This window comes from Euleptes europaea, chromosome 1, assembly GCF_029931775.1.
Source record: "Euleptes europaea isolate rEulEur1 chromosome 1, rEulEur1.hap1, whole genome shotgun sequence".
Taxonomy (NCBI): Eukaryota; Metazoa; Chordata; class Lepidosauria; order Squamata; family Sphaerodactylidae; genus Euleptes; species Euleptes europaea.
Window position 1 is genome coordinate 7,674,082 of NC_079312.1, and position 10,902 is coordinate 7,684,983.

At 40.9% G+C, this 10,902-nt stretch overlaps 1 protein-coding gene across 1 annotated transcript; it reads left to right on the forward strand.

Annotated features, from left to right (window-relative positions):
* Positions 1-460: 460 nt before the first annotated feature.
* On the forward strand, positions 461-4,313 carry LOC130479634 (zinc finger protein 345-like). Its single transcript, XM_056852062.1, has 3 exons — positions 461-653; positions 2,398-3,701; positions 3,870-4,313. Exons 1-3 carry the CDS (start codon positions 461-463, stop codon positions 4,311-4,313), a joined length of 1,941 nt encoding a protein of 646 aa, XP_056708040.1.
* Positions 4,314-10,902: the final 6,589 nt, after the last annotated feature.

The following is a 10,902-nucleotide window of genomic DNA, read 5'->3' on the forward strand; positions in this document are numbered from 1 at the left end:
AGGCAGCCCTGAGAGGGAACTACCTGCTGCCAGAGACGCCCACCGCCCCGACTCCAGAGAAAACGAAGCATTTTCAGAGCAGGGCGTGCCTCGTTTGTGGCAGAACAGGACACTTCGCGGCTGCTTGTCCGTCCCGACCTGAGCTGCCGCAAACCGTGCCTCGCCTGTCTACAGAGATGACGACTCGGGCTGGAGGTAAAGACCACTGGAAGAGTACAACTGCCAGCAGGCGAGGGCCCACCGCTCTCAACCTTGCCCCGAGTGCCCAGGAGGATCAACAGACTACACCACTCGATCCAACAGGATCGCGGATTACAAATATGACCGGGTCGAGCCCGAACAACTCGTCGGCCTCAGAAGAGGAGGGAGCTTGGAGTCGCCAAGCAAAAAACGACCCGGGTCTGCTGTAATCGGAGCTCAGCAGCAGACTGCTTCAGCCGAGAAGCCAGGAGCTCCACAGATGGCGAGCAACATGGGGGAGACTGTGTATCTGGACGTTGTGTTACAAAATTACAGAGGGGGCCCCCAGATGACACTGAAAGCTTTAGTGGACTCAGGGTGCGCACAAACCCTAATCAACGAAGAGACTTTCAAGGCTTTAAAAGTGAAAGCCATTCGCTTGCCCCAAACCATACAATTTGCTCAGATGGATGGTAGACTTTCGGGGGGATCCTGTAGACAAGCGCACAGGCCAAGTGGCCATGGGGGTGGGGACCCATTGGGAGCAACTTCACTATTGCTCCAGGCATTCAATATCCAGTTGTGCTAGGAGAAAACTGGTTACAAGGACACAGTCCTACCATAGATTGGGCAGCCAGGACTATTGCTTTCACCCAGCCACAGTGTGACCGTCATTGCAGGGAAGCGGCTGTGAGAACCTGTGCTTTGTCTGCGGGGGTTGGGAGTCCTTGTACTCACCAGTTGCCTAAAGAATACGCAGCCTTTGCAGATGTGTTTGATCAGGAGTGTGATTTCCTTCCCCCCCATTGCAAGACAGACTGTGCCATTGAAGTGGTGGGGGAAGGCAATCTGCCAAAAGGAAAAATTTACCCCATGAGTCCAAAAGAAAAGTCGGTTCTCCGAGAGTTTTTAGACAAGAATTTAGCCCCTGGTTTCATTCGGCCCTCCTCAGCCCCTCATTCCTCTCCAGCCTTCTTTGTGCGGAAAAAGACGGGTGACCCACGAAGCCTACCCCGACAAACCTCACCTGGCTGAGAGAAGCGAGGGGGGGGGCAGAATGTCAGGCCTTTGCTACCTGCCGTAGTGGAGGCTTTTGACATTCGCAGGCCAGAGTCTGGCTTCCAGACAAGGTCAGTTCCTGGCTGCTGGTCAAGGTTTAGTTCTCATGCTACGAGTATTGTGTACAGTTTCGTTTCTCTTGTTTACCCCATATGCATTCATGTTATGACTTCGTTTCCTGGGAACCACTATCTTGAAGTTCCTGCGCTGTGTTTCTCAATTCCTGCCTAGAATGCTTTAAAACTGTATTTCGCTTACCTAGGGTTATTAGTGGCCTCACCAGCTCATGAGGCGGTCAGCTTCTTTTAATCGGTCTTTTTTCTCCTAATAAATTGGCGCAGCTTAGGATCATCACCTGCCTGACCGTTTATGGGATGCTAGGGACAGACGCCTGAGTCTGACACTATCTTTGAATGCCCTCATGTTCAGCTATATTTATTATTTATTTATTTCATACTCTGCCTTCCTCCTCAATAGAGGCCTAAAACAGCTTACACAATTCTCCTCTCCCTTATTTTATTCTACCAGCAATTGTGTGAAGTAGGTGAGGCTGAGTGCATAGTCATCCACTCATCCTCCACGGCAAAGTGGGGATTTCGACCTGGCTCTCCCAGATTCTAGTCTGAAATTCTAATCACTACACCATGCTGAATTTTACAGTGTGAGTGCTGTTGAATAGGAGCAAGTAGCCAGTCCTGGGTGAGTCATGCAACTCATGTAATATCCTGTTACCCAGCCCTGGTTGCTGCTGGGCCTGGCCTAGGTGAGTGGACCTTGAAAAGTCAAACACCCTCTGGTCCTGTCTCCTTCCCCTGCTTATGACAGAAACCATGATTGGAAGGCTGGCAGTACTGTGTTGTTTTTAGCAATGGACACTGAGTACACTTTTTAAAATTTCAGATTTTTCTGCAAACCCAGGTCATTTTCAAGGTTTTAAGAAATATCTGTCTTATCTGTCCATGGCTCCAGCCTCCAGTTTGAAGTCTGTCCATATTTTTTCATTTCCTTTAAACAAAAAAATATATTTTTTAAAACACACTTTTTTAAAAAAGAGCATTTTTTCTCATTCTGTCTCTGCATGCTTCCTACATGAACACAATAGAACTGTACCTGCTAATCTTATCTTTTCATTCTTCAATTTCTGTCTCTCTTTTGCAGTTCCAGATGTGAGGGAGATGGTGAGGGAAAAGGAATCAGCAAGGACGGTTGTGGAAAATAATGAAGATAAATGCTTGGAATGTGGAAAGTGCTTCTCTTGCAATGGCATACTAACGATGCATCAAAGGGTTCACACAGGAGAAAAACCATATAAATGCCTGGAGTGTGGAAAGTACTTCTCTCAGAATAGCAACTTAACTAAGCATCAAAAGGTTCACACAGGGGAGAAGCCATATAACTGCCTGGAGTGTGGAAAGTGCTTCTCTTGCAATAGTAGCCTAACTTCACATCAAAAGGTTCACACAGGGGAGAAGCCATATGAATGCCTGGAGTGTGGAAAGTGCTTCTCTTGCAATGGCAACCTAACTTCACATCAAAAGGTTCACACAGGGGAGAAACCATATGAATGCTTGGAATGTGGAAAGTGCTTCTCTTTCAATAGCAGCCTAACTATGCATCAAAAGGTTCACTCAGGGGAGAAGCCATATAAATGCCTGGAGTGTGGAAAGTGCTTCTCTTTCAATGGCACCCTAACTACGCATCAAAGGGTACACACAGGAGAAAAGCCATATAAATGCCTGGAGTGTGGAAAGTGCTTCTCATCCAATGGCAGCCTAACTACGCATCAAAGGGTTCACACAGGAGAAAAGCCATATAAATGCTTGGAGTGTGGAAAGTGCTTCTCTTCCAGTAGCTGCATGACTGTACATAAAAAGATTCACACAGGGGAGAAGCCATATAAATGCCTGGAGTGTGGAAAGTGTTTCTCTTTGAGTGGTAACCTAACTATACATCAAAAGCTTCACGCAGGGGAGAAGCCATATAAATGCCTGGAGTGTGGAAAGTGCTTCTCTTTGAATGGTAACCTAACTATACATCAGAAGCTTCATGCAGGGGAAAAACCATATAAATGCCTGGAGTGTGGAAAGTGCTTCTCTTGCAGTAGCAGTCTAACTAAACATCAAAGGGTTCATACAGGAGAGAAGCTATATAAATGCATGGAGTGTGGAAAGTGCTTCTCTCAGAATAGTAACCTAACTTCACATCAAAAGGTTCACACAGGGGAGAAGCCATATAAATGCCTGGAGTGTGGAAAGTGCTTTTCTTGGAATGGTGACCTAACTAAACATCAAAGGGTTCACACAGGAGAAAAGCCATATAAATGCCTGGAGTGTGGAAAGTGCTTCTCTGAGAATGGCAGCCTAACTAAACATGAAAAGGTTCACACAGGGGAGAAGCCATATGAATGCTTCGAATGTGGAAAGCGCTTCTCTCAAAATGGCCACCTTACTGAACATCAAAAGGTTCATTCCGGGGAGAAGCCATATAAATGCTTGGAGTGTGGAAAGTGCTTTTCTTGGAATGGTGACCTAACTAAACATCAAAGATTTCACAGAGGGGAGAAGCCATATAAATGCCTGGAGTGTGGAAAGGTCTTCTCTCAGAATTCTCACCTAACTTCACATCAAAAGGTTCACACAGGGGAGAAGCCATATAAATGCCTGGAGTGTGGAAAGTGCTTCTCTGAGAATGGCAGCCTAACTTCACATCAAAAGGTTCACACAGGAGAAAAGCCATATAAATGCTTGGAATGTGGAAAGTGCTTCTCTCAAAGTTGCAACCTGACTCAACATCAAAGGCGTCACACAGGGGAGAAGCCGTATAAATGCTTGGAGTGTGGAAAGTGCTTCTCTTGCAATAGTACCCTAACTGCACATCAAAAGGTTCACACCGGCGAGAAGCCATATAAATGCTGGGAGTGTGGAAAGTACTTCTCTCAGAATTGTGACCTAACTAGACATCAAAAGGTTCACACAGGGGAGAAGCCATATAAATGCCTGGAGTGTGGAAAGTGCTTCTCTTTGAATGGTAACCTAACTACACATCTGAGGGTTCACAGGGGAGAGGCTACATAAAATAGAGTGTGGTGTAAGTCTAGCCAGCTTAATTCATTTCATAGCCACTGGGCAAATGGTGTGTAAGATTGTCGGTTTCACTGGTGACTGCTAAAGTTAAAGGGAAGGCTTTTGATAACAAAGTGTCGTTCTGCTAATGTGTTAGAATCATAGAGTTGGAAGGGACCACCAGGGCCATCAAGTACAACCCCCTGCACAATGCAGGAAATCCACAACTACCTCCCCCCTCCACACCCCTAGTGACCAGAAGATGGCCAAGATGCCCTCCCTCTCATCATCTGCCTAAGGTCACAGAATCAGCATTGCTGACAGATGGCCATCTAACCTCTTCTTAAAAACGTCCAGGGAAGGAGAGCTTACCACCTCCCGAGGAAGCCTGTCCACTGAGGAACCGCTCTGTTAGAAAATTCTTCCTAATGTCTGGACGGAAACTGTTGATTTAATTTCAACCCGTTGGTTCTGGTCCGATCTTCTTGAGCAACAGAAAACAACTCGGCCCCCTCCTCTATATGACAGCCCTTCAAGTACTTGAACATGGTTATCATATCCCCTCTCAGTCTTCTCCTCTTCAGGCTAAACATACCCAGCTCCTTCAACCTTTCCTCATAGGACTTGGTCTCCAGACCCCTCACCATCTTTGTTGCCCTTCTCTGGACATGTTCCAGCTTGTCTACATCTTTCTTAAATTGTGGTGCCCAAAACTGAACACAGTACTCTAGTTGAGGTCTAACCAGAGCAGAGTAAAGCGATACCATCACTTTGCGTGATCTGGACACTATACTTCTGTTGATGCAGCCCGAGACTGCATTTGCCTTTTTAGTTACAGCATCACACTGCTGACTCATGTTCAGTGTTTGGTCTACTAAGACCCCAAGATCCTTTTCACACACACTACTGCTCAAACAAGTCTTCCCCCTCCTATAATTATGCATTGGATTTTTCTGACCTAAATGCAGAACTTTACATTTGTCTTTGTTGAAGTGCATTTTATTAGTTCTAGCCCATTTCTCCAGCCTGTCAAGATCATCCTGCATCTTGGCTCTGTCTTCTACCCTATTTGCTACCTCTCCCAATTTAGTATCATCTGAAAATTTAATAAGCATCCCCTCTATTCCTTCATCCAAATCATTTATAAAGATGTTGAACAACACAGGGCCCAGCACAGATCCCTGAGGAACTCCACTAGTCACTTCTCTCCAAGTGGACGAGGAACCATTAACTAGCACTCTTTGGGTACAATCTGTCAACCAGTGGCAGATCCATCTAACAATAATAGGATCTAACCCACATTTTCCCAATTTGTCAACTAGAATACTATGTGGAACCTTATCAAAAGCCTTACTGAAATCTAGATAAACTATGTCTACATCTTTGTTGCCCTTCTCTGGACACGTTCCAGCTTGTCTACATCTTTCTTAAATTGTGGTAACCAAAACTGAACACAGTACTCTAATTGAGGTCTAACCAGAGCAGAGTAAAGCGATACCATCACTTTGCATGATCTGGACACTATACTTCTGTTGATGCAGGCTAAGACTGCATTTGCCTTTTTAGGGTTTTTAAATATCTTGCTTTGTGTTTTCTGTTTTTTTATTTTATAATGTAATACCTGTTCTCATAAGAAAAGCCCTTCTGGATCAGACCAAGGCCCACCAAGTCCAGCTGTCTGTTCACACAGTGGCCAACCAGGTGCTTCTAGGAAGCCCACAAACAAGACAACTGCAGCAGCATTATCCTGCCTGTTTTCCACAGCACCTAATAGGCATTCTCCGTCGATACTGGAGAGATTAGGTGTGCATCATGACTAATAGCCATTTTGACTAGTAGCCATGGTTAGTTCTATTTTCCATGAACATGTCCACCCCCGCTTAAAGCCTTCCAAGTTGGTAGCCATCACCACATCCTGGGGCAGGGAGTTCCACAATTTAATTATGCATTGTGTGAAGAAATACTTCCTTTAATCTGTTTTGAATCTCTCACCCTCCAACTGCAGGCGATGACTCTGCGTTTTATTATATGAGAGGGAGAAAAGCTTCTCCCTGTCCACTCCAAACCATGCACAATTTTATAGACCTCTATCATGTCTCCCCTTAACTGCCTTCTTTCCAAGCTAAACAGCCCTAAGTGTTTATAACCGCTCCTCATAGGGCAGTTGCTCTAGCCCCCTGGTCATTTTGGTTGCTCTTTCCTGCCCCTTGTCAAGCACTGCAATATCCTTTTTTAGGTGTGGTGACCAGAACTGTACACAGTATTCCAAGTGTGGTCTCACCATAGATTTGTACAAGGGCAGTATGATAGCAATAGTTTTTTCTCTATTCTTCGTCTAATTATGGCCAGTGTGGAATTTGCCTTTTTCACAGCAGCTGCACCCTGGGCTGACATCTTCATTGAGCTATCCACTATCACTCCAAGATCCCTTTCTTGGTCTGTCGTTGCTAGAACAGATTCTCAAGTAAAGTCTCCAGTCTTGTGTGGGAGGGGATGTCAAGATTACAAGGCTGTCAGATCAGTTTGACAGGTGCAGGTTAGATCAGATGGATCTAGTAATGATGTCATCAGCCTGGAAAGTCCCTTGAGAGCTAGAGGGAGCTGGCCTGATCCGGTTATTTTTTAATATATATTTTTATTAAGTTTTATAACATAAAAGAAAATTAACAATTATTAACAAAAAAAATTAATAATGAACAAGAATAACAATAAAAAACCAGGAGTATCTATATATATCTATATATATCTATATATAGATATATCATTAATACAATTTTTAAAATATCATTATTAAATCTTATAAGATACCCCCTTACCCACCACCGTATGTGACCCTTCACCTGACTTCCGCAGAAGTGTCTTAACAGTTTTAAACTTATTTATTTTTACTATAATGTAAAGATATTTAAAAAAACCCTAATTTCTATAACTCACTAAATAACATAGAAAAATCCATTTTTGCCAGTTTGTCCCAATATGTGGCGGCCTTTTTCCACATCTTTTTAAATTCTTCCATATCCTTTCCATGAAGGAATTCCATTAATTTGGCCAACCTCATATAAGTCCATAGTTTCTCTCTCCAATCATTTATTAAAGGTTTATTCATTTGTTTCCAAATTTTTGCAATTTCAATTCTTGCAGCAGCAAAACTATATTGACAGATAATTCTATCATTAATATTCAGATTTCCTTGTGGGATTCCCATTAAACAAAATGCCAATTTTCTTTTTACATTAACATTAATCAAATTATTAGTTTCTCTGACAACCTTTATCCAAATTTTTTTTATTTTTTTTACACGTCCACCATGCATGCATAAAGGTGCCTCTTTCCTTTCCACATTTCCAACATAAGTCCGTCTCTCCTTTTTTCATTTTAGCTATCATCACAGGTGTTATATACCATCTATAAAACATTTTATATAGATTTTCTCTAATTTCATTCGTAATTGTAAATTTAAACTCTTCCATAAATTTTCCCAAATATCCAAATCTATATTAAATGCTAAATCTCTCATCCATTTCAGCATTACTGGTTTGATTCTTTCCTGTTCTAAATTAATTTCAATTAATAATTTATATATTCTACCTATCAAACATTTATTTCCCTTCGCTAATATTTTTTCCAAATTGGATTTAGATTTATTGAAACCCAAATAATTATCTTTATTAAATATATCTTTTAATTTATAATACATAAACCAATTTTTGATATTAAGTTCTTCCTTGCTTTTTAACTCCCATTCTCCATCTTTGAATTTTATAATTTCCCTATATCTTTCCATATCTAAATTTAAATGGGTTCCTCTCTTCATAAATGCTTCAATTGGATTAATCCATCCTGGAATCTTAACTTCCAAGGTCCTTTTATATTTTTTCCAGATTTGGAATAATCCTTTTCTAATAATATGTATATTAAAATCCTTATTTACCTTTTCCTTTTCGTACCATAAATATGCATGCCATCCAAAACGTAAATTAAAATCTTCTAATTCTAGAAGTTTAGTATTTTCTAATAATATCCAAGTCTTTAACCAAGTGAAACAGGCTGCTTCATAATACATTCTTAAATCCGGTAACCCTAGCCCTCCTGTTTCTTTTAATTCAATTAAATTATTATAAGCAATCCTATGCTTTTCATTGGTTCTTGTAGGTTATCCGGGCTGTGTAACCGTGGTCTTGGAATTTTCTTTCCTGACGTTTCGCCAGCAACTGTGGCAGGCATCTTCAGAGTAGTAACACTGAAGGTCCTTCAGTGTCCTTCAGTGTCCTTCAGTGTTACTACTCTGAAGATGCCTGCCACAGTTGCTGAAACTGTGAAACGTCAGGAAAGAAAATTCCAAGACCATGGTTACTCAGCCCGGATAACTTACAAGAACCAATGAACTCTGACCTATGCTTTTCCTTTCCCCATAAAAAATTTAAGGTATCTCTTCTCCAAATTTTAAATATTTTAACCCCTTTTATAATTGGCAAATTTTGAAACAAAAAAAAGCATTTTAGGTAAAACCATCATTTTAACCACAGCTATCCTACCCCATAATGTTAATGGTATTCTTTGCCAATTTTCTAAATCTTCAGTGATTTGTTGCCATATCTTATCATAATTATTTTTAAATAAATTTAAATTATTAGAGGTTAGCCATATACCCAAATATTTTATTCTTGATTCAATTGAAAATCCCGAATGTTGTGATAGTTCTTGCTGCTGCAACAACGTCAGTTTCTTAACCAATATTTTCGTTTTATTTTTATTTATTTAAATTATGCAAGTTTTCCATAAACCTCCAAAGTTTTATTCCATTCTTCAATTTGATCATTAGGATTAGATAGAAAACAAACTAAATCATCAGCATATGCTTTAACCTTAAAATGGTTTTTCCCAACTTTACAACCAATCAATTCTGTATTATTTCTAATCTTACTCAATAAAACTTCTAATATTAATATAAACAATAAGGGCGACAGTGGACATCCTTGTCTTGTGCCCTTTTGAATTTCAAATTGTGATGTCATACTTCCATTAACAATCTAACTGTTTGATGAGTATAAATTTTATCAATAGCTACTTTAAAATTTTTACCAAAACCCATATATTCTATTACCTTTTTCATAAATTTCCAATTTACATTATCAAATGTATTGTCGAAGGCTTTCACGGTCAGAGTTCATTGGTTCTTGTAGGTTATCCGGGCTGTGTAACCGTGGTCTTGGAATTTTCTTTCCTGACGTTTCGCCAGCAACTGTGGCAGGCATCTTCAGAGTAGTAACACTGAAGGACAGTGTCTCTCAGTGTCAAGGGTGTAGAAAGAGTAATATATAGTCAGAAAGGGGTTGGGTTTGAGCTGAGTATTGTCCTGCAAAAGTATTGTCCTGTAAGTATCAAGATAATGTGCTAATGAGGGTATGGTATGTTAATATGGAACCATTGTATCCTGAAGTGATCTGTTAATGTGTGTAATCCAAAACTAATCTGTATGGCTATTGTTGAATGTTGTCTTTGTCTGGAGGTTTTTCAGGGCAGGAAGCCAAGCCTTATTCATTCTTAAACTCTCCTCTTTTCTGTTAAAGTTGTGCTGATGTTTGTGAATTTCAATGGCTTCTCTGTGCAATCTGACAAAATAGTTGGTAGAATTGTCCAGTCTTTCAGTGTCTTGGAATAAGACCCTGTGTCCTGTTTGTGTCAGTCCATGTTCAGCCACTGCTGATTTCTCAGGTTGGCCAAGTCTGCAGTATCTTTCATGTTCTTTTATCCTTGTTTGTATGCTGCGTTTTGTGGTCCCGATGTAAACTTCTCCACAGCTGCAAGGTATACGATATACTCCTGCAGAGGTGAGGGGGTCTCTTTTGTCTTTTGCTGATCGTAGCATTTGTTGTATTTTCTTGGTGGGTTTAAACACTGTTTGTAGGTTATGTTTTTTCAAAAGTTTCTCCATCCTATCAGTGACTCCTTTAATAAATGGCAAGAATACCTTTCCTATGGGAGACTGTTTTTCTTGAGTTTTCTGATTTTTGTTTGGTTCAATGGCCCTTCTGATTTCATTCTTGGAGTAGCCGTTTGCTAGCAGTGCGTGATTTAGATGGTTAGTTTCTTCCTTGAGAAACTGTGGTTCACAGATCCGTCTTGCACGGTCCATTAATGTTTTGATTATTCCTCTTTTCTGTCGGGGGTGGTGGTTGGAGTTTTTGTGTAAGTAGCGATCTGTGTGAGTTGGTTTCCGGTAGACCTTGTGACCTAACTGAAGGTTTGATTTACGGATGACAAGGGTATCAAGAAATGGGAGTTTACCCTCAATTTCCTTTTCCATGGTAAACTGAATGTTTGGATGGATATTATTAAGATGGTTTAGAAAGTCCATTAATTTTTCTTCACCATGGCTCCAAATGGTAAATGTATCATCTACGAACCTGAACCAGACTGTAGGTTTGTAAGGTGCTGATTCTAATGCTGTCTTTTCAAAATATTCCATGTAAAAGTTTGCTATTACTGGACTGAGTGGACTTCCCATAGCTACTCCATCAATCTGTTCATAAAATTCTTGATCCCATAGGAAATAACTTGTTGTCAAACAATGTTTGACAACAAGTTATTTCCTATGGGA